Genomic DNA, 24,473 nt, shown 5'->3' on the forward strand with positions numbered 1-24,473 from the left:
ACGTGGCTGTGATGGGCCTTTAGACTTTTCATGAATAGAGGAGCTATCGCTCACACAACAGAGTAGATGTGTTACAATCTGGTATTTTCATACAGTAGAGAAGCCGCCGTCTGGTGAAGTGAGTAAACACTCCCTGGAGGAAAAGAAGAGCGTTTCTGCAGTTGCCGCTGATGGTACGTTCTCTGTCCAGGGGCCATGTTGTGTATCAGGGAGATGAAATGTGATGTTTATAAGCTGTCAAATGTAGGAGGAAGAGAAGAGTGAGAGATGTCAGGACTTTCAGAGTCTGGGATCCTGGCACAGAATGTATTGGAGCAGGGATTGCTGTGATGGATTTGAGGGAGAGAGGAGGTAAGCAAGATAAATACTAAATGGATTCAACCATTAAAAACAAAATGCAAGAATATTAATAACTAATAATCCTTGCATTTGATACAGCGCCTTATCATGTCTTTGATACGTCACAAAGCACTTCACAGAATATACTGTAAAGTGAATTGACTGTATTTTGTGGGCGAAACATAGTGTTTTCTCTCAAAGTTCACTCTTATTCAAGAACTTGCACTGGTGCTGAGCAGATGCAACTGTGAAGGAAGGATTCCGTTTCTGCATTGTAAGCAGTGACGCTGTGGGTTTATTTGCATTGAGTTAACCAGAAACATAAGGTTTTAATGATTACAGTTGTGATGGATCTTTAGAAGTTTCATGAATAGAGGAGCTATCGCTCACACAACAGAGTAGATGTGTTACAATCTGGTATTTTCATACAGTAGAGAAGCCGCCGTCTGGTGAAGTGAGTAAACACTCCCTGGAGGAAAAGAAGAGCGTTTCTGCAGTTGCCGCTGATGGTATGTTCTCTGTCCAGGGGCCATGTTGTGTATCAGTGATGGTGAAATGTGATTCATACAATCCTGTCAAATGTAGGAGGAAGGGAAGTGTGAGGGAAGAAACGCTGATGTGCCAATGGGTGATGGCATGACTTAAGGGAGAAATCACCGTCAGGCCAACAACAACAACAACAAAATTACATGTGTATAGCACCTTTCACATTGGCAGGACATCCCAAGGTGCTAGACCATCAATATTTTGGACCCGAACTGGGGGTGGGGATCGGGAAGGATGGAGGCAGGGGTGGAAGGAGAGTGATCAAAGGCACAGTCAAAGGGGAGGGTCTTGAGACAGATCTTGAAGGAGACAAGAGTGGGGGGGTAAGGCGTAGGGTTTGGGGGCTGGAGTTCCAGTAGGGTGGGGGCAGACTGGCTGAAGGCCCACCACCGTTGGTGGGGTGGACAAGGCAGGGGACATGAAGCAGGCTGGAGCGCGCTCAGCTTGCAATGGTCTGACACATAAGGGAACATCTCCGAATGCTTTTCAGAGGTAAAGTGCGAGACCACATTGGTGGCAGATAGGGTGTAGGGTAGACATAGCTGAAGACAACCAAAGAGATACGTTTTATGTGGGTTTTCCAAACCGAGAGGTAGGAATTCAATGAGAGAGTTCTACACAAACTACTCCTTTGTAAATTGTTTGCCCTGGATAAGAAGGGCGCTGAGTGGATAATAACTGGTGTCAGGGAAGGAAGCCGAGGGCATGGGAAATGGGGGAGGTATTGTTTGGTGTGGCTTCCTGTTCGTAACAAAATTAACTGGCTTAGACTTCAGACTCTGTGGAAGACAGTTACATTTCTGTCAAGTTATGGGGTGAATGGACTGTGGAATCAGATCAGGAAGCCAATCTTGTACAAAGAGAACTCAAATTGGTGTGCACCCAGGCTAGTCACTGGCAAATACTGACATAAGAATTTCCTAGATGAAAGAAGGTCAAGGTCCATCTAGTTCGCTTTCCACCATCCTGGCAGTCGCTTGACATGTTATGTCCCAAACTATATACTGACCCTGAGATATCATTTTCCAGCAGAACTCTATCTAATTACTTCTTGAAACAAACAACATTTTCTGCTTCCTCTCCCGAGGGAGTCTGTTCCATAAGTTTATTACTCACTCACTGAAGTAGTATTTCGCAGTTTTGCTCTGAATTTAACACAGATGATGGCATGGTACTCCGCATTGGCACATGTACTCCATGAATCACTGGTCTGGAGTGTTATTCACCATATCCAGTGTGAGGCAGCAAAATAGACATTTCAGAGAGTATCTTGTAGACGTATATAAGAAGCTAAATGGGATACACAAACACAACCTTAATTTCTGAAGGACTTTAGTGACGTGGCTGTGATGGGCCTTTAGACTTTTCATAAATAATGGAACTATCGTTCACACAACAGAGTAGATGTGTTACAATCTGGTATTTTCATACAGTAGAGAAGCCGCCGTCTGGTGAAGTGAGTAAACACTCCCTGGAGGAAAAGAAGAGCGTTTCTGCAGTTGCCGCTGATGGTACGTTCTCTGTCCAGGGGCCATGTTGTGTATCAGGGAGATGAAATGTGATGTTTATAAGCTGTCAAATGTAGGAGGAAGAGAAGAGTGAGAGATGTCAGGACTTTCAGAGTCTGGGATCCTGGCACAGAATGTATTGGAGCAGGGATTGCTGTGATGGATTTGAGGGAGAGAGGAGGTAAGCAAGATAAATACTAAATGGATTCAAACATTAAAAACAAAAATGCAAGAATATTACTAACTAATAATCCTTACATTTGATACAGCGCCTTATCATGACTTCGAGATGTCACAAAGCACTTCACAGAATATACTGTTAAGTGAATTGACTGTATTTTGTGGGCGAAACATAGTGTTTTCTCTAAAAATACACTCTTATTCAAGAACTTGCACTGGTGCTGAGCAGATGCAATTGTGAAGGAAGGATTCCGTTTCTGCATTGTAAGCAGTGACGCTGTGGGTTTATTTGCATTGAGTTAACCAGAAACATAAGGTTTTAATGATTACGGTTGTGATGGATCTTTAGACTTTTCATGAATAGAGGAGCTATCGCTCACACAACAGAGTAGATGTGTTACAATCTGGTATTTTCATACAGTAGAGAAGCCGCCGTCTGGTGAAGTGAGTAAACACTCTCTGGAGGAAAAGAAGAGCGTTTCTGCAGTTGCCGCTGATGGTACGTTCTCTGTCCAGGGGCCATGTTGTGTATTAGTGATGGTGAAGTATGATGTTTATAAGATGCCAAATGTAGGAGGAAGAGAAGAGTGAGATATGTCAGGACTTTCAGAGTCTGGGATCCTGGCACAGAATGTATTGGAGCAGGGATTGCTGTGATGGATTTGAGGTCAAGCAGGGAGAGAGGAGGTAAGCAAGATAAATACTAAATGGATTCAAACATTAAAAACAAAATGCAAGATTATTAATAACAGTAATAATCCTTGCATTTGATTACAGCGCCTCATCACGTCTTTGATACGTCACAAAGCACTTCACAGAATATAGTGTAAAGTGAATTGACTGTATTTTGTGGGCGAAACATAGTGTTTTTTCTCAAAGTTCACTCTTATTCAAGAACTTGCACTGACGCTGAGCAAAATGCAACTGTGAAGGAAGGATTCTGTTTCTGCATTGTAAGCAGTGACACTGTGGGTTTATTTGCATTGAGATAACCAGAAACATAAGGTTTTAATGATTCCGAGTGTGATGGATCTTTAGACTTTTCATGAATAGAGGAGTTATCGCTCACACAACAGAGTAGATGTGTTACAATCTGGTATTTTCATACAGTAGAGAAGCCGCCGTCTGGTGAAGTGAGTAAACACTCCCTGGAGGAAAAGAAGAGCGTTTCTGCAATTGCCGCTGATGGTACGTTCTCTGTCCAGGGGCCATGTTGTATATCAGTGATGGTGAAATGTGATGTTTTATAAGCTGTGAATGTAGGATGAAGAGAAAAGTGAGAGCTGTCAAAAGTTTCAGAGTCTGGGATCCTGGGGCAGAACGTGTTGGAGCAGGATATGCTGCAATTTGGTTTGGAGATCAACTGGGTGAGGAAACAGGAAGAGGTAAGCAAGAACATGGTGTGATGACAACATGGTGAGGATACAGAAAAGTAGACGAGGGGAGCAGGAGAAACACTTAATAGGATGAACCTTTAGAAAGCAACATGCAAGCTTGTTTGAATAAAAATAGTCAGATCTGTGACCACCATCATAGTTTTAGAAGGGGTTAAATCTAGTCTAACAAAAGTAATAGACTTTCTGACATCCCAATTTGACAATAGGAGAAGGCAAGATATATTGTAGATACACTTCTACAAGTCCATTGATGACAACAACAACAGGTTACACTCATCTCAAACATGATGTATGTGTTTGAGATGGTTGGGAGATGGTGGTGTAGGTGGGAGGTACAACAACAGCAACAACTTGGATTTATATAGCGCCCTCCACGCCGGATGGCATCTCAGAGCCAAAGACACATTCAACAACATATGTTTTTACTGGGTTGGTAAAGCAGAGAAAAGGAGCAAATTAAGGGAATAAAGGAGTAAGTTCCACACAGAAGATATCTTTGCAAATTGATATCACTGGATAATATAATAATAATAATAATAATGGTAATAATTCTTGCATTTGATATAGCACCTTATCATGTCATTGAGACGTCTCAAAGCGCTTCACAGAATATATTGTAAAGTGAATTGACTGTATATTCTGTGGGCAAAACATGCATTTGAATGATACTCAAAATGCTATTCAATGCAGATGAAGGCATGCTACTCCACACAGGGGTCTTAGGCATGGTGATGTGTATCCGCTGGCCAGAAATAGGAGACACATGTACTCCATGGACAAAGCACATGAGTCACTGCCTGGGGTGTTGTCTCATTGCTCATCATATCCAGTGAGTCATCAATACACAATGTAAAACAGGTTACAGTGTGAAATCTGTAGATGCCCAGAAGTCACAGTGAAGTTGGACAGTACTGTGGACAGACTGCACTGAAAGTGCGACCTAGCGTTTCAATCATTCCTCTAATCTCTGGAGAGATTCTCAAGGCGAAGGGGACTGATTGCCTGGATACTGGAGACAGACAAACCTATGAGAGGAATGGCAAGATAGGTTTAGAGCTCTTCAGCTTTGAAAATAGACATTTCAGAGAGTATTTTGTTGAGTTATGCAAGAAACTAAATGGGTTGTACAAATGGAACCATCATTTCGAATAGGTTTATTGCAGGACAAGAGTTTCAGGGTGGTAAACGGCACATTTACGTTTTTCAAATTCTTTCTGACATAAAATGAAGTCAGCAGCTTGAATGGGATACAAGGAAAGATAAGAGAACCCAGGTCAATACATGCATTAAAGGAAAAGCTGTAATGCGAGGGTAGCAAGGTTAGTATTCTGTAAGATTGAGATAAAATGGAGATCGAAGGTCCTTCAGCCTGAGAAGCTCTCCTGCGATCTTTGCTCACCATATCCAATTGTGCCCTTCGCAGCTCTGAAACTCTCAGCAAAAAAAAACAAATTTGTAGTCTGGAAACCTCGAGAATGTTCCAGTCCCACTAAGCCCTGGTCCCCACCGGGCCTCATTTTAATGCATTTGGTAACATTACAGAACATTGACCCTCTAACTCATATTCAGTTACTATTCAACTCCTGATCCAAGAATGGGCACTCCATCACTACTGTAGTAGACATTCCTGGAAGAGAAGTGGCAGTGAATTAAACAATAAACAAAAGGCAAAATACTGAAGATGCTGGAAACCTGAAATAAAAACGAAAGGTCCAATGACCTGAAATGCTAACTCACTTTCCTCTCCCCATAGATGCTGCCTGACCTGTTGAGTGTTCCCAGCATTTTCATTTCAGATTTCCAGCACCTGCAGTACTTTGCCTTTTTAAACTCCATAAATCCTTACATTTACACTGAACAAGGTCCAATTTCTGTATTATTAGATATCAGCAGTTTTCACAAAAACAAGGTGAAACTTTTATTTGCATTCAGTTAGCCAGAAAGATAAAAGTTTTAGTGATTACAGTTGTGATGAGCCTTTAGACGTTTCCTAAACAGATTAAGTTGTCACTCGCAATCGAGTCAATGTGTTACAATCTGGTATTTTCATACAGTAGAGAAGCCGCCATCTGGTGAAGTCAGTAAACACTCCCTGGAGGAAAAGAAGAGCGTTTCTGCAGTTGCCGCTGATGGTACGTTCTCTGTCCAGGGGCCATGTTGTGTATTAGTGATGGTGAAGTATGATGTTTATAAGATGCCAAATGTAGGAGGAAGAGAAGAGTGAGATATGTCAGGACTTTCAGAGTCTGGGATCCTGGCACAGAGTGTATTGGAGCAGGGATTGCTGTGATGGATTTGAGGTCAAGCAGGGAGAGAGGAGGTAAGCAAGATAAATACTAAATGGATTCAACCATTAAAAACAAAATGCAAGATTATTAATAACAGTAATAATCCTTGCATTTGATACAGCGCCTCATCACGTCTTTGATACGTCACAAAGCACTTCACAGAATATACTGTAAAGTGAATTGACTGTATTTTGTGGGCGAAACATAGTGTTTTTTCTCAAAGTTCACTCTTATTCAAGAACTTGCACTGGTGCTGAGCAGATGCAACTGTGAAGGAAGGATTCCGTTTCTGGATTGTAAGCAGTGACGCTGTGGGTTTATTTGCATTGAGTTAACCAGAAACATAAGGTTTTAATGATTACGGTTGTGATGGATCTTTAGACTTTTCATGAATAGAGGAGCTATCGCTCACACAACAGAGTAGATGTGTTACAATCTGGTATTTTCATACAGTAGAGAAGCCGCCGTCTGGTGAAGTGAGTAAACACTCCCTGGAGGAAAAGAAGAGCGTTTCTGCAGTTGCCGCTGATGGTACGTTCTCTGTCCAGGAGCCATGTTGTGTATTAGTGATGGTGAAGTATGATGTATAAATGTATAAGATGCCAAAAGTAGAAGGAAGAAAAGAGTGAGAGATGTCAGGACTTTCAGAGTCTGGGATCCTGGGATAGAATACGTTGGAGCAGAATATGCTTTGGTGGGTTTTTATGTGTATACTATAGACCACCAATTAGTCGGAAGGAGATAGGCAAGTAAATCTGCAAGCAGGTTTCAGAAACATCCCAAACCAATAGAGTAGTGATAATTGGGGGACTTCAATTATCCTAACACAGACTGGCAAAATAACAGTCTAAAGGGCAAAGAGGGGGAAAGATTCCTGAAATGTGTGCAGGATAACTTTCTGGATCAGTATGTTTCCAGTCCAACAAGGAAGGGAGCAGTGCTGGATCTAGTTCTGGGGAATGAATTAGGGCAAGTGGAGAAGGTTTCAGTAATAATAATTATCCTTGCATTAGATATCTCGCTTTTCACGTCGGGAGGACGTCCCAAAGTGCTTCACAGAACACACTGTAAAGTGAATTGACTGTATATTTGTGGGCGAACGCGGCAGCCAATTGCGCACAGCAATGTCCCACAAACAGTTGTGAATTGAAGATGACCAATTTATCATTGTTTTTGTTTTTTGGAGGGATTATTATTAGGCTCTGTGTGGAGTAAGGAAACTTGCCCAAGGTTTCGCCCTCTGCCTGGAATTGAACTCAGGTCTCTCACTTGCAAAGCGGGTGCTCTAACCACTGAGCTACAGGACTCCAGTAGGAGAGCATCTGGACAACAGTGATCACAATATCATTAGGTTTAGAGTATTTATGGAAAGGATCAGGAGCAATCAAAGGTGAAGATACTCAACTGGAAGAAGGCTAATTTCAGTGAGTTACAAAGGGATCTAGCCAAGGTGGACTGGAAGGAAAGATTGGCAGGTAAAACAGCTAACGAGCAATGGGAAGCCTTCAAGAAGGAGATAGTTTGGGGACAGAACAAATATATTCCCACAAGGAGGAAAGGTAGGGCATCCAAACCTCCCTGGATGACTAAGGAAATTGGGATTAAAATAAAAGGGAAAAAGGAGGCTTATGATAAATATCAGGTCCAAAACACAGAAGACAATCAGATAGAATATAGAAAGTTCAGAGGAGAACTGAAAAAGGAAATAAGAGGTACAAAGAGATTATATGAGGAAAGATTAATGGGTAACTTAAAAGGGAACCCTAAGGTATTTTATAAGTATATGAAGGTTAGTCAAAGGTAGCCTGGGTCCAATTAGGGACCAAGAGGAAATCTTCTTGTGGAGGCAGAGGGCATCGCTGACGTACTGACTGAGGACTTTGCATCCGTCTTTCAAAACGAGAGGGTGCAGCCAATGCCCCAATATCGGGGGAGAGGAGAGAAATTGGATAAGATAAGAATAAACCAAGAGGAGGGACTGAAAAGGTTGTCGGTGCTCAAGGTAGATAAGTCACCCGGTCTGGACAGGATGCATCCTAGGTTACTGAGGGAAGTAAGGGTGGAAGTAACGGAGGCTCTGACCACAAACTTTCAATCCTCCTTGGACACCGGGGAAGGACTGGAGGGTTGCAAATGTTATTCCCCGTACAAAAAGGGGTAGAAGGATAAACCTGAGAACTACAGGCCAGTCAGCCTAACGTCAGTAGTGGGGAAACGTTTGGATAATTGGATAAGATAAGAATAAATTGAGAGGAGGGACTAAAAAGGTTGTCAGTGCTCAAGACAGATAATCCGGGACAAAATAAATTTTCACTTAGAAAAATATAGGGTTAATAAAGGACAGCCCACACGGATTTGTTAAAGGCAAATCATGTCTAACAAACTTGAGAGAGGTATTTTGATGAAGTAATGGAGAAGGTGGATGAAGGTAGTGCAATTGAAGTAGTTTATATGGGTTTGATAAAGTGCCACACAGGAGACTTCTCTCAAAATCCACTCTTATTCAAGAACCTGCACTGGTGCTGAGCAGATGAAACTGTGAAGGAAAGATTCCGTTTCTGGATTGTAAGCAGTGACGCTGTGGGTTTATTTGCATTGAGTTAACCAGAAACATAAGGTTTTAATGATTACGGTTGTGATGGATCTTTAGACGTTTCATGAATAGAGGAGCTATTGCTCTCACAACAGAGTAGATGTGTTACAATCTGGTATTTTCATACAGTAGAGAAGCCGCCGTCTGGTGAAGTGAGTAAACACTCCCTGGAGGAAAAGAAGAGCGTTTCTGCAGTTGCCGCTGATGGTACGTTCTCTGTCCAGGGGCCATGTTGTATATCAGTGATGGTGAAATGTGATTCATACAATCCTGTCAAATGTTGGAGGAAGGGAAGAGTGAGGGAAGCAAGGCTGATGTGCCAATGGGTGATGGCATGACTTATGGGAGAAATCACTGTGAGGCCAATGACAACAACAGCTTACAATGGTCTGACACATAAGGGAACATCTCTGAATGCTTTTCAGAGGTAAAGTGCGAGACCGCATTGGGTGGCAGATAGGGTGTAGGGTAGACATCGCTGAAAACAGCCAAAGAGATACGTTTTATGTGGGTTTTCCAAACCGAGAGGTAGGAATTCAATGAGAGAGTTCTACACAAACTACTCCTTTGTAAATTGTTTGCCCTGGATTAGAAGGGCGCTGAGTGGATAATAACTGGTGTCAGGGAAGGAAGCCGAGGGCATGGGAAATGGGGGAGGTATTGTTTGGTGTGGCTTCCTGTTCGTAACAAAATTAACTGGCTTAGACTTCAGAGTCTGTGGAAGACAGTTACATTTGCGTCAAGTTGTGGGGTGAATGGACTGTGGAATCAGATCAGGAAGCCAATCTTGTACAAAGAGAACTCAAATTGGTGTGCACCCAGGCTAGTCACTGGCAAATACTGACATAAGAATTTCCTAGATGAAAGAAGGTCAAGATCCATCTAGTTCGCTTTCCACCATCCTGGCAGTAGCTTGACATGTTATGTCCCAAACTATATACTGACCCTGAGATATCATTTTCCAGCAGAACTCTATCTAATTTTTTCTTGAAACAAACAACATTTTCTGCTTTCTCTCTCTCCCGAGGGAGTCTGTTCCATAAGTTTATTACTCGCTCACTGAAGTAATATTTCGCAGTTTTGCTCTGAATTTAACCCCCTTCAATCACAGATTGTGGTCAACACAGATGATGGCATGGTACTCCGCATTGGCACATGTACTCCATGGATCACTGGTTTGGAGTGTTATTCACCATATTCACTCTGAGGCAGCAAAATAGACATTTCAGAGAGTATCTTGTGGACGTATATAAGAAGCTAAATGGGATACACAAACACAACCTTAATTTCTGAAGGACTTTAGTGACGTGGCTGTGATGGGCCTTTAGACTTTTCATGAATAGAGGAGCTATCGCTTACACAACAGAGTAGATGTGTTACTATCTGGTATTTTCATACAGTAGAGAAGCCGCCATCTGGTGAAGTGAGTAAACACTCCCTGGAGGAAAAGAAGAGCGTTTCTGCAGTTGCCGCTGATGGTACGTTCTCTGTCCAGGGGCCATGTTGTGTATTAGTGATGGTGAAGTATGATGTTTATAAGATGCCAAATGTAGGAGGAAGAGAAGAGTGAGGGATGTCAGGACTTTCAGAGTCTGGGATCCTGGCACAGAGTGTATTGGAGCAGGGATTGCTGTGATGGATTTGAGGTCAAGCAGGGAGAGAGGAGGTAAGCAAGATAAATACTAAATGGATTCAACCATTAAAAACAAAATGCAAGAATATTAATAACTAATAATCCTTGCATTTGATACAGCGCCTTATCATGTCTTTGATACGTCACAAAGCACTTCACAGAATATACTGTAAAGTGAATTGACTGTATTTTGTGGGCGAAACATAGTGTTTTTTCTCAAAGTTCACTCTTATTCAAGAACTTGCACTGGTGCTGAGCAGATGCAACTGTGAAGGAAGGATTCCGTTTCTGCATTGTAAGCAGTGACGCTGTGGGTTTATTTGCATTGAGTTAACCAGAAACATAAGGTTTTAATGATTACGGTTGTGATGGATCTTTAGACTTTTCATGAATAGAGGAGCTATCGCTCACACAACAGAGTAGATGTGTTACAATCTGGTATTTTCATACAGTAGAGAAGCCGCCGTCTGGTGAAGTGAGTAAACACTCCCTGGAGGAAAAGAAGAGCGTTTCTGCAGTTGCCGCTGATGGTACGTTCTCTGTCCAGGGGCCATGTTGTATTAGTGATGGTGAAGTATGATGTATAAATGTATAAGCTGCCAAAAGTAGAAGGAAGAAAAGAGTGAGAGATGTCAGGACTTTCAGAGTCTGGGATCCTGGGATAGAATACGTTGGAGCAGAATATGCTTTGGTGGGTTTTTATGTGTATACTATAGACCACCAATTAGTCGGAAGGAGATAGACAAGTAAATCTGCAAGCAGGTTTCAGAAACATCCCAAACCATTAGAGTAGTGATAATTGGGGGACTTCAATTATCCTAACACAGACTGGCAAAATAACAGTCTAAAGGGCAAAGAGGGGGAAAGATTCCTGAAATGTGTGCAGGATAACTTTCTGGATCAGTATGTTTCCAGTCCAACAAGGAAGGGAGCAGTGCTGGATCTAGTTCTGGGGAATGAAGTTTGGCGATTGGAGAAGCTTTCAGTAGGAGAGCATCTGGACAACAGTGATCACAACACCATTAGGTTTAGAGTATTTATGGAAAGGGACGTGGAACAATTAAAAGTGAAGATACTCAACTGGATGAGGGCTAACTTCAATGAGTTAAAAAGGGACCTAGCCAAGGTGGACTGGAAGGAAAAATGGCAGGTAAAACAGCTAACGAGCAATGGGAAGCCTTCAAGGAGGAGATATTTCGGGGTAGAACAAATATATTCCCACAAAGAGGAAAGGTAGGGCATCCAAACCTCCCTGGATGACTAAGGAAATTGGGATTAAAATAAAAAGGAAAAAGGAGGCTTATGATAAATGTCAGGTCCAAAATACAGAAGACAATCAAATAGTATATAGAAAGTTCAGAGGAGAACTGAAAATGGAAAAAAGAGATCCAAAGAGATCGTATGAGAAAAGATTAGCGGGTAACATAAAAGGGAACCCTAAGGTATTTTATAGGTATATAAAGAATAAAAGATTAGTCAAATGTAGGGTGGGTCCAATTAGGGATCAAAGAGGAAATCATCTTGTGGAGGCAGAGGGCACGGCTGACGTACTGGAAGAGTACGTTGCATCCGTCTTCACAAAACGATGCCCCAATATCGGGGGAGAGGAGAGAAATTGGATAAGATAAGAATAAACCAAGAGGAGGGACTGAAAAGGTTGTCGGTGCTCAAGGTAGATAAGTCACCCGGTCCGGGCGTGATGCATCCTAGGTTACTGAGGGAAGTAACTAGTGCACTGGTGCTGAGTAGATGCAACTGTGAAGGAAGGATTCCGTTTCTGCATTGTAAGCAGTGACACTGTGGGTTTATTTGCATTGAGTTAACCAGAAACATAAGGTTTTAATGATTATAGTTGTGATGGATCTTTAGACTTTTCATGAATAGAGGAGCTATCGCTCACACAACAGAGTAGATGTGTTACAATCTGGTATTTTCATACAGTAGAGAAGCCGCCATCTGGTGAAGTGAGTAAACACTCCCTGGAGGAAAAGAAAAGCGTTTCTGCAGTTGCCGCTGATGGTACGTTCTCTGTCCAGGAGCCATGTTGTATATCAGTGATGGTGAAATGTGATTCATACAATCCTGTCAAATGTAGGAGGAAGGGAAGAGGGAGGGAAGCAAGGCTGATGTGCCAATGGGTGATGGCATGACTTATGGGAGAAATCACCTTGAGGCCAATAACATCAACAGCTTACATTGTTTTGACACATAAGGGAACATCTCCAAGTGCTTTTCAGAGGTAAAATGCGAGACCGCATTGGGTGGCAGATAGGGTGTAGGGTAGACATAGCTGAAAACAGCCAAAGAGATACATTTTATGTGAGTTTTCCAAACCGAGAGGTAGGAATTCAATGAGAGAGTTCTACACAAGCTACTCCTTTGTAAATTGATTGACCTGGATTAGAAGGGCGCTGAGTGGATAATAACTGGTGTCAGGGAAGGAAGCCGAGGGCATGGGAAATGGGGCAGACTCTGTGGAGGACAATGACATTTGCATCAAGTTGTGGGGTGGATGGACTGTGGAATCAGATCAGGAAGCAAATTTTGTACAAAGAGAACTCAAACTGGTGTGCACCCAGGCTAGTCACTGGCAAGTGATGGCATAAGAATTTCCTAGACGAAAGAAGGTCAAGGTCCCTCTGCCTTCGTCCTCCTGGATCTCTTCGCCACGTTCGACACAGTCAACTATGTCATCCTCTTCCACCACCTCTCCACCCTTATCCACCTTAGTGGGATCGCACTCGCATGGTTCGAGTCCTATTTAACCAACTGCCTCCACTTCATCTTGACAAATGGTATCTCTTCCAGCCCCTACCCGGTTACATGTGGGGTACCCCAAGGCTCCTTCATTTCCTCATCTACATGCTCCCTCTTCGCGATGTCATCCGCAGACACGGGTAAACTTCCACATATATGTGGAAGACACACAAATATGCTTTGCCTCTTCCAGTTGCGACTCCAGGTCCACTGTTGTGCTATCAGCTTGTCTGGCAGATATCAGGACCTGAATGAGTGCAAACTTCCTGCACCTGAATGTGGACAAGCCAGAAGCCATACTGCTTGGCTCCTGTCAACGTCTTCACTCCTGTGGATCTGACCTCCTAAACTTCGCCAGCCTCTCTGTCAGACTCATCATACCAGTGACCAATCTTGGCATCTAGTTAGACCACCAAGGGGACCTTCCTTCGCCACATCTGGTCCCTGACCAGGACCTCCTTCCTCCACCTCCGCCACAGTGCCTGTCTCCGACCGTACCTTACCCCAAATGCAGCTAAAACCCTTGTGCATGCATTTGTCACCTCCCACCTGGATTACTCAGGCACACTCTTTGCTGGTCTCTCCAGCTCCACTATTCAAAATATCCAGCTCATCGAGAACTCTGTCGCCCCCCCCGTCTCACCCGGGCCATCTCACCCCCATCTCATCAGTTCTGGCTCAAGCTCCACTAGATCCCCATCACCGAACTTCAAGATCCTCACTCTCATTTTCAAATCCTTTCACTCCCTGGCACCTCCCGACCTCTCCGACCTCCGCACTCCCCAATCTACCACCCAGCACCTCTGCTCGTCTGGCACCGGCCGCACATTTGTCCGTACGCCCTCCTCGGCTCCACCGTTAGAGGTCACTCATTCTGCCGCTATGCCCCGAAACTCTGGAATACTCTCCCTTAATCCTTCTGCCTTGCCCCCTTCTCTCCCCCTTTTCAAGACCCGCCTGAAAACCTTCCTTTTCGACCGTGCTTAAGGTCACCTTCCCCCCCCCCCCCCCACATCCACTCCCCGGCTCGGAGTCAGGCTCCGCCACTGCTAAGCGCTCTGAGATGCTACTCTGCATGGAGGGCGCTATATAAGTGCAAGTTGTTGTTGTAGTAATCCTTGCATTTGTTTACAGCGCCTTTCACGTCAGGAGGATGTCCCAAAGCACTTCACAGGATTTACTATGAAGTGGAGTGACTGTGTATTTGTGGGCAAATGCGCCGGGCAACTTGCGACCAGCAAGCGATGTGACGCGATTGTTATGGGCCTTTAGATGTTTCATAACAAGATATAGTTATCGCTCACACAGATGTGTTACAATCTGGTATTTTCATACAGTAGAAAAGCCGCCATCCGGGGAACCGAGTAAACACTCCCTGGAGGTAAAGAAGAGCGTTTCTGCAGTTGCCGCTGATGGTACGTTCTCTGTCCGGGGACCTTGTTCTGTGTCGATGAGGTGAAACGTAGATCTTAAAAATCTGTCAAAGGTTGGAGTAAGGGAAGAGTGAGGGATGTTAGGAGCTTCAGAGTCTTGTGATCCTTCAACACAATGTGGGAAGTGACAAACGCATGCACGAGAGTTCCGGCTGCATTTGGGATAAGGCAGGAAACTGTGTGGAATGTTTGGATGTCAGCTCAGTGAGGACATAACAAAGAGGAGGAGGGCATTTGGCAAAAAAGTAGAATCAACCAAGAGAGGCAAAATATAAGATTATTTGCATATAAATAGCTTAATCTATTGCACCTCTCATAGTTTTAGTCGGCGTCAATCTTGACTGACAAACGTAATTCACTTTTTTAGGAGATGACATCCCAATGTGACAATGAGAGATGGCCTCACTGTCAGTGTCTACATATTGTAGATACACTTTTGTGAGGCCATTGACTAAAGCAACAGTTTGAACTAATGTCGCATCTTTCACATAAGAGAACATCTCAAAAGACTCTGTACCAGCTGGATGGGAGCTTTGGGTAAAGCTGTGAGATAGTCAAAGACATATTCAGAGAAATGTTATTAAGTGGGGATTGAAAGCAGCGAGGGAAGGAACGAGGCAGAGGAATTTAAGGAGAGATCTCCACACAAGACACTTGGGATGGGGGATATTGAAAGATGTGCAGAGCTGCTAGTTGACTTACTGCTCTTCAAATACAGGCAGCAATAAGCAAGACAGAAAGGCAGCTGGCTTACACTGATCAATCAGAGAGTTCATGTTCTCAGAAGTCTTGGTCAAATTGGTGCACTTCCAGCAATTCTGTTTGCCATGACCCAAAGGCCTGTCTGTACAACCAGAGACGGTATCAAGAAGGACATAGGAACAGGAGTAGGCCATTCAGCCCCTTGAGCCTGTTCCACCATTCTATTAGATCATGGCTGAACTGTACCTCAAGTCCAATTTGCCTTTGCCCCATATCCCATGTGGGCAATAAGATAATCCAGATAAGGGCCTTACATAAGGGCAATAAGATAATCAACCTCTTGTGGGGAAAGGCATGATAGGCCGGGGGTAATTAAGGTTTGAAAAGAAACATTTCAAAGAATACCTTGAAAGGGCACAAAAGCTGCTGAATTGGATAGAGAAGGAGAACCACTATTTCTCTAAAGCCTTCAGCACCTTGTTACAGTTGGAGTGTCACTTCCCTGTGTCACGGTACTCGTATCTCTGGGTGAGCACTAGATGTACCTTCCAGGTGCGCTCTGAAAGGAGCGATTCTTCTCTCCTCATTTTATGTTGAAGATACGTGCCCGGTCAGAGTCTCACAAATTACACCAAAATCTTGGCAATTGAAAAAATATTCCTCATTTATTCAAACCCACGAGCTTCAATATATATATGTGTATATATCTTTCCGCATTCAGAACATTCAATGCAAAAATAAACATAATTCTTATATAACACATTAATAATATATCGATATAACTTTAACAAGGCACAATATCCCATACTCTATAAGATATCTAATCACTCAGCCTCAACACTTGGACCACCAGGGATAAACAAATAGAACAGCCTTACCCCAAATTCACATCTCCTCAAAGTTCCTGAGATTCAGTGTTTTTATAATTAGTAAAATGTTAGAGACAAGTGTTAGTTAAAACTCCAAATCTCAACAACTCCCATAACTCCACTCCCTCTCTTTTATACCCCTAATGTGCCCATGTGACTTTTTATCAGTTCTCGGTAGTAGTTTGACAATTTGAAAACATAAAACTCATTAACTCAACTATGGTTCAGACTAAAATATTCCGACAGGGACCATAAAACCCATTAACTCACAAAATCTAACAAAAAAGCCATAAACTGAAAGCACTTAACCAACATTTTTACACCTTAAGAAAGATAAACAGATTGATATCTCAATCTAACAAATTTAACAGTGGCTCCGAACACCTGTGACCACTCTCATTGAACCCAAATAGTCACCCTATCTCCCTTTACTACCTCACACCTCACTCGTTTAAGTCCCGGGCACCCGTTACAAGCAAAATACCATCTGAAAAGGATCCAATTTCTTAAATATAACTATTTTTTAAAAAAGAAGATGAAAGTTTTACTTGTGTTCACCTAGCCAGAAACATAATGTTTTAGTGATTACAGTTGTGACAGCCTTTAGACGTTTCCTAAACAGATGAAGTTGTCGCTCTCGCAATCGAGTAGATGTGTTACAATCTGGTATTTTCATACAGTAGAGAAGCCGCCGTCTGGTGAAGTGAGTAAACACTCCCTGGAGCTAAAGAAGAGCGTTTCTGCAGTTGCCGCTGATGGTATGTTCTCTGTCCAGGGGCCATGTTGTATATCAGTGATGGTGAAATGTGGTTTAAAAAACCTGCCAATCCTGCCTCTCGTAGGAGGACGAGAAGAGTGATGATTGAAGGAGTTTGAGAGTCTTGAGTCTATGCACAGAGTATGGTGTGATGAGTTTTGTGGGCCACACAGGGCAGAGAAGAAACCTTCAAGAGTTGAAGAAAAACTAAGAGATTCAGCCATTAATAATCATAACAATAATAATAACTAAATAGTAATCCTTGTATTTGGTGCAGCGCCTTTCACATTGGGAGGATGTCCTGAAGTGCTTCATGGGATTTATTGTGAAGTGGAGCAACTGTGTATTTGGGGGCAGACGCAGCAGCCAATTTGGGCACAGTAATAATAATATAATAATAATAATAATCCTTGCATTTGATATAGCGTTTTTCACGTCGGGAGGACGTCCCAAAGCGCTTCACAGAACATACTGTAAAGTGAATTGACTGTATATTTGTGGGCGAACGCGGCAGCCAATTGCGCACAGCAATGTCTCACAAACAGTCGTAGATTGAAAATGACCCAATTTTTTTTTTATTATTGTTTTTGGGTTTTTTTGGAGGGATTATTATTATCTTGTTGATACTCGTCAACAAGGTGATGTCTTGTAATCCAGTAATTCCAGTAATCTGGAAGCCAAATACAAGATTAATTGCATAGAATGGCATAGAACAACAACAACAAGATTGCATTTATAGAGCGCCTTTCACGTCGGGAGGATGTCCCAAGGCGCTGAAATAGAATCCCAAGGCGGTGCCATAGAATGACACAGCAGGGAGATAGGGTCACAGGGAAGGATAGGAGAAGCCGGGTCAATGGACACATCAGAGAAATAGGGAAGTGGTCAGGTTGGTGTTGGGTAAGGTTGAGATCACATCAGCCTCAGGTTCTTCTTGTGAAACTCTCTTGCGAACATTGTGTAAAACAACACATTTGTAGTTTGGAAGCATCAGGGACTGTTTCTGTTCCTCGCCAAACCCAGGGTCTCCACCAGGCCGCATGTTTAGCACATTTGGTGAAATTTTCTCGGTACTCAGAAACAGCAACATTTAGACAGCAGAGTTGGCCACAACCAACACTTAAAATGGAGTGTCTCCGGCCAATATTCACTCTTTGCTCAATGAGCACTCAGTACGAACACCATACACCCACAATGAAAAAGAATCGTATTTCTGCAGTATTAGACATTAACTGAGTTAACAAAACTAACGATTTATTTGTATTCAGTTAGCCAGAAATGCAGGTATTATAGCTATTGTAGGCCTTTAGACTTTTTTCGTAAACAGATTAAGTTGTCGCTCACACAACAGAGTAGATGTGTTACAATCTGGTATTTTCATACAGTAGAGAAGCCGCCGTCTGGTGAAGTGAGTAAACACTCCCTGGAGGAAAAGAAGAGCGTTTCTGCAGTTGCCGCTGATGGTACGTTCTCTGTATAGGCAATATATTCTGTATCGGTGAGGTGAAATGTGCTTTTTAAGAACCTGCCAAATGTAGGAGGAAGAGAAGAGTGAGGGATGGAAGAAGTTTCAGATTCTTGGGCTCCTGTCTGGGAGAGGATATTGTGTGATGGGTTTTGATGCTGATGCAGAGAGGAGGAGGGGGAAACTGGAGAAAAACAAGAGTGTCAACCATTAGAAGCTAAATGCAAGATTACTTGGAAAGAATTACATTGAATGACACAGCAGGGAAACTGGCCAATTGGCTCAACTCGTTCTTAGCGTTGCTTATACTCCCGTGAGTCCCCATCTCGCCTGTTCTACGTCACATTAAACAACAGATTTGGAATTTGGCAGCATCCAGACTGTTTCCATATCCACCAAATCTGGGGTCTCCACCAAACTTCGCATCTAATGCATTTACAATACCATTGACAGGACTTATACACAGTAGCACCTCTCACTTAGTGAGAGTACAGAATGTTTTCCCTCTAATCAAAAACAGCAAATAATAATAATAATCCTTGCATTTGATATAGCGCTTTTCACGTCGGGAGGACGTCCCAAAGCGCTTCACAGAACACACTGTAAAGTGAATGGACTGTATATTTGTGGGCAAACGCGGCAGCCAATTGCGCACAGCAATGTCCCACAAACAGTCGTAGATTGAAAATGACCAATTTATTATTGTTTTGGTTTTGGAGGGATTATTATTAGGCTCTGTGTGGAGTAAGGAAACTTGCCCAAGGTTTCGCCCTCTGCCTGGAATTGAACTCAGGTCTCTCACTTGCAAAGCGAGTGCTCTAACCACTGAGCTACAGGACTCCACACAAATACATTTAGAGGATAGTGTCAGCAGTGTAACTAAAACATCTCCTCCCAATACTTACAACATCAACAACAAATTACGTTTACGCAGTGCCTTGCACATCAGGAGGACGTCCCAAGGCACTGCCCAGTCAGGGATTTGGACCCGAGCTGGTGGTTGGGATCAGGAGGGGTTGAGGACAGGGAGGGTAGGAGGGTGGCCGAAGTTGTGTTCAAAGCGAAGACTCTTGAGACATGCCTTGAAGGAGGCAAGGGAGGGAGCAAGGCAAAGGGATGGTGGGCTGAAGTTTCAAAGGCTGAAGGCCTGACTGCCGATGGTGGGCTGGGCCAGGCGGGCGATGTGGAGCAGGCTGCTGAGCGGAGGGGTTAGCATTCAGGATCAAACCTTGGGCACTCAGTATCAGCAAGATACATTCCCACTGAAAAAGATCCAGTTTGTGCTCTGTTAAATACTGGCTGTATCCAGCTACCCTCGCAACCAGTTCCATTCAACCGGCCTTCTCTCTTTCATGTGGCATTTTTATCCATCCTTGAAAGGCTTGATCCTCGCTTCTTAGGCATCTTTATCCCTTGAGATTAAGAAAATATGCCATTGAACTTGTTAGCATCCCTTGATCACATATTTGCACACATATCCTTTTGGGAGGACTTCTGTGGGAGCACTCCTATTGGAAGGGCTCCTTTTGGGAGGACTCCTGTTGGACTCCATACATGTGTGATGAACTTGTTTAGGTCACAATAGGTGATCCTGGAAAAAAACTATGCCCATGACACTTCCCCATAAGTTTTCGATGCGGTATAAATCAGGTCTCTACATCAATCAGTTATTGCGTTCTTAGCAGACAGACAGACACACAGACATTTTGTCTTTATTAGTATAGATACGCAGTTTTAACGAAAACAAACTTGAAAGATTTATCTGTGTGCTGTTAGGTAGAAACATAGGATATTAATGATTATTGTTGTGACGGGCCTCTAAACATTTAAATAGTTGAGTTATCGTTCACTCAATCGAGTAGAATTGTTACAATCTCGAATTTTCATACAGAAGAGAAATTGCCATCTGGTGAAGCGAGTAAACACTCCATGGAGGTAAAGAAGAGTGTTTCTGCAGTTGCCGTTGATGGTATGTTTTTGGTCCAGCAACCAAATTCTGTGTCGGTGAGATGAAATGTGAATATTAAAAATGTAGACAGAAGGGAAGAGTATAGGATGAAAGGAGTTTCAGAGTCTTGAGATTCTGGGACAGAATATGTAGCAGCAAGTTATGAGGTAAAAGGCTTTGATGTCAACACATCAACTCATCAGATGCAGGGAGAACGAGGTGGAGAGCATGCAGAAAACTAATAGAATCAAGATTATTTGCATGAAAATAGCCTCATAAGTGACAACCATCACAGTTGTCTAACAATGCTTATGGAGTTTTTTTTGAGTAAGGTGAAATCCCAATCTGACCATGACTACCACAAGATATATCACAGGGATGTGGGACTTCAGTTATGTGGGCTAGAGAGTTTGGGATTGGGAATGATGAGGGTTTTGATAGAGTAAAAAAGGAGAAACTGTTTCCATGGCTGGTGGGTGGGTCGGTAACCAGAGGACACAGATTTAAGATAATTCGCAAATGAACCCAAGGGGAGATGAGGAGAATTTTTTTTTCATGCAGCGAGTTGTGACAATCTCATATTTTCATACAGTAGAGAAACCGTCGTCTAGTGAAGTGAGTAAACACTCCCTGGAGGTAAAGAAGAGCTCTTCTACAGTTGCCACTGATGGTACGTTCTCTATCCAGGCAATATATTCTGTAACAGTGAGGTGACGTTGGTTTTTTAAATGTAGGAGGAAGGGACAAGTGTCGGATGAAAGGAGTTTCAGGGTCTTGGCATTTGGGACAGAATGTGTAAGAGCAGGATGGTGTGAAGAGGCTTGATGTAATAATAATAATAATCCTTGCACTTGATATAGTGCCTTATCACTGCCTTCTGCCACCCCTCTGGAACTCCATTCTACAGTCTCCCTGCCTCGCTCCCTCCCTCGCCACCTTCAAGACACATCTCAAGACCCTTCTCTTCGACCGTGCTAATAATAATAAATCTTGCAATTGAAGAGTATGATAACAACCGCCTTCTCTTTGACCGTGCCTTCAGCTCCCCTCTCGACTCTCTACCCCCTCCTCGCTCCCTCCCTTCCCCCCCCTCACCCTGACCATTTCCTCCCCAATGCTCGGGTCCCGACCCAACTGTCCAGCGCCTTGGGACGTCCTCCCGACGTGAAAGGCGCTCTATAAATGGAATCTTGTTGTTGTTGTATGTTTAGGTTACTACAATTTTCTTTCACCAGAGGCTAATGAACATTTTGAATGGGTTACAGGGGAAAAATAGTAGAAGCCAGAACATTGTGCACATTGAAGAGACGTGTTGAAATCCAATGGGCAGAACCTGCGAACTTCTCTCTTGTGAAAATCATGTAGTACAACTGTTGTGGCGTTTGGGAGTTTCAAGAGAGTTGCTGTACTCCATCACACCCTGGGACTCCCACCGAGCCTCGGGACTCCTGCCAAACCTCAAGTTCAATTCATTCAGTGGTGTTAGAACACGTTTTCCCTCAATTCCCCAAAATTCGAATGCATTCAAGAGGGTAAAGTTTCCCCGGGAGCAAACAATACACAGTAAAATATGGAGTGTGGCTTCTCAATATTCATGTATTGATCAAATCCGGATTAATTAATTAATTGCCCAATAATTAATTAATGGGCAAGGTGCGACTTCATTGAAAACGATTCATTGGTGTATCAATGCATTTGAGCAACTTAAACAAAAAAAACGGACGGGATAGTTTGATACAGCCAGAATCGAAAGTCTTTGGCGATATAAGTGTGAAGCGTCTTTTCAGGTAAGTTGTGGCTCACAAAGTTGAGTCGATGTGTTACAATCTGGTGTTTTCATATAGTAGAGAAGCCGCCGTCTGGTAAAGTGAGTAAACACTCCCTAGAGGAAAAGAAGAGCGTTTCTGCAGTTGCTGCTGATGGTATGTTCTCTGTCCAGGGGCCATGTTGCGTATCAGTGATGGTGAAATGTTGTTTGTACAATTCTGTTGAATGTAGGAGGAAGGGAAGAGTGAGGGATGTAAGGAGTTTCAGAGTCTTGTCCTCCTGGGATAGAATGTGTCAGAGCAGGATATGGTGCCATGGGCTTGGATATCAACACAACGAGGGTGCGGGGAGGAGAAGAAGGGAAACTGATAGATTCAAATTAGAAACAAAATGAAAGATTATATGAATGAAAATAGTCTAATAAATGACAACCTCGAGGCTTTAGAAGGTGTGGTAAAAGAGATTCCTTTACCAATTGATATCTTCAGATAACAAAGGTAAGATATTGGATGGTCGAAATTCTAGTAATGTAGAGGGTAAATAATTGAATGAAGCTGTCATCGTGGTTGGAGTACGGATTTCTTGATCTCAGGAACCAGAATTTTAGTTCCCAGTGATCTAAAGGATTTTAAATGTCTGTCTGTTGTCGAATCTGAAGGAAATGTCAATTCTAAGTTGACATGCGAAGGAACATTCAGCAGGGAGTCACTTGAGGTAGTTTTTATTCCAGGGTATCCACAACATCTCTTGGCAATTCATTCAGTGACCAAGACAAGGATGCAAAGCAGATCGTTTCTGTTGAGGGTATGTTTCCTGTACAGGCATTAACTTGTGTCCTGTCGGCAGTGTCACATCCTAGTTGTCCAGTTCCCCACAGATCCCATCCCAGCATTGGAAAGTGGCAAAATGATGCCATTATTCAAGAAAGAAGGAACTCTTCCTGTACAGGCCTTCATAGTAACTACAGGCCAAAGAATTTAACATAATTGGTGGGAAACCACAAGAATCCATCATCCATCACCGTCCATCATAGGACAGAGTAACTGAGCACTTTTTCACCAGTTGAAACTGAGATGCAGTTGCTTTTTCTTTGGAAAGGTAGGTCTTACATGAATTATCTGAGAGAGATCTAGTCCAGAAGCACAGATGTGGTAAAGGGAATAGATGGATGCCATCTAGATAGATGTTCAGAAGACATTTTCTAAGGTTCTACATTGAACCTGGAAGTGGTTCTCTTTACAACTGGCCAACCCCCAAGGAGCATTGCTCAGCCTTCAGTTTTCTAGCTGTGATGGAGCTTCAGAGAGCTGAGGAGAATGGCTGAAGGGTCACTGGCCAGTTGATAGGCAGACCAGGTGGAGGACATGAAGCAGATTGAGCAGAGGACTGGCAGGGCAGATGGATTGCAGCAGCAGGCCACAGAGGTTGGGTGGGGTGAAGCCGTGGAGGGATTTGAACACAAGAACAAGTTCGTGAACTTGATCCACTGAGGGTTGGGGAGCCAGTGGAGCCAAGTGAGGATGGAGTGATAGGCTCTTGGAAGCTGGTGTGGGAGAGGACAAGCTGCAGAGTTCTGGATGCTCAACAGCTCCAGCTCACGAGGGGAAGAGACTGGGAGTTTGACAAGCATGGTATTTGAATTGATGAGCAAGCTCTACATACCTACTCTTTCCATGCTGCAGACCAGGGTGATCCAACTGGTGTCCCAGGGAACATAAACTTATTGCCTTTTTGAGACACGGCTGTTTAGCATTTTCACAAGTTTTGTCCAGCTCTCCATTCACAAGAACACAAGGACATCAGAATTTGTTGGTGAAAGAAGACAAAGGTCCATCTAGTTCGCCTTCCACCATCCTGGCAGCCACTTGACATGTCATGTACTAAAATGTACGCTGAATCCCCAGGTCTTATTTTCAAGCAGAAATCTATCTAATTTGTTCTTGAAGCAAACAACACTTTCTGCTTCCGCCATCTCCTCAGGGAGCCTGTTCCATACATTTACTACTCGCTCACTGAAGAAGTAGAATCGCAGATTCCTTTTGATTGGTAAGTTGTGAATAACCCTGACCGTCTTGAGTTGACCTACAGTTCTGACTTTTGACTAATTCTCCTGACTCGCCTATTTTCTGGTGTTTTCTATCTTTTAGCAATATAGGTGCAACAGGTGCAGTATTGCTGGACACATTCCATTCCTCATCAAAATATCATGTGGTTGATTACATTTATTCACAACTGGTGATAGTGGAGAGCTCACACTATTAAGTAGAGTTGTTACAGCTTGTTATTCTCAT

The 24,473-nt window shown here is 43.1% G+C and overlaps 1 protein-coding gene across 29 annotated transcripts in view; it reads left to right on the forward strand.

The window, feature by feature from the left end:
* The window catches only part of odad4 (outer dynein arm docking complex subunit 4), a 69,703-nt gene that overhangs the window by 23,916 nt on the left and 21,314 nt on the right, over positions 1-24,473 (forward strand). For 16 of the 29 annotated variants that reach the window (XM_042343258.1, XM_042343250.1, XM_042343249.1 and 13 more), the window contains 14 exons: positions 96-173; positions 771-848; positions 2,319-2,396; positions 2,995-3,072; positions 3,684-3,761; positions 6,025-6,102; positions 6,712-6,789; positions 8,981-9,058; positions 10,252-10,329; positions 10,937-11,014; positions 12,426-12,503; positions 14,579-14,656; positions 16,926-17,003; positions 18,388-18,465. The exons of 3 other annotated variants lie outside the window; for them this stretch is intronic. In XM_042343258.1, the coding sequence (XP_042199192.1) occupies positions 96-173; positions 771-848; positions 2,319-2,396; positions 2,995-3,072; positions 3,684-3,761; positions 6,025-6,102; positions 6,712-6,789; positions 8,981-9,058; positions 10,252-10,329; positions 10,937-11,014; positions 12,426-12,503; positions 14,579-14,656; positions 16,926-17,003; positions 18,388-18,465 (1,092 nt within the window). Of the gene's footprint in view, positions 1-95; positions 174-770; positions 849-2,318; positions 2,397-2,994; positions 3,073-3,683; positions 3,762-6,024; positions 6,103-6,711; positions 6,790-8,980; positions 9,059-10,251; positions 10,330-10,936; positions 11,015-12,425; positions 12,504-14,578; positions 14,657-16,925; positions 17,004-18,387; positions 18,466-22,259; positions 22,613-24,473 lie in introns of those variants that run through there. 10 more of the 29 variants (XM_042343267.1, XM_042343268.1, XM_042343248.1 and 7 more) reach the window with 10 other exon arrangements.

This window comes from Callorhinchus milii, unplaced genomic scaffold, assembly GCF_018977255.1.
Source record: "Callorhinchus milii isolate IMCB2004 unplaced genomic scaffold, IMCB_Cmil_1.0 Scaffold23, whole genome shotgun sequence".
Lineage (NCBI taxonomy): Eukaryota > Metazoa > Chordata > Chondrichthyes > Chimaeriformes > Callorhinchidae > Callorhinchus > Callorhinchus milii.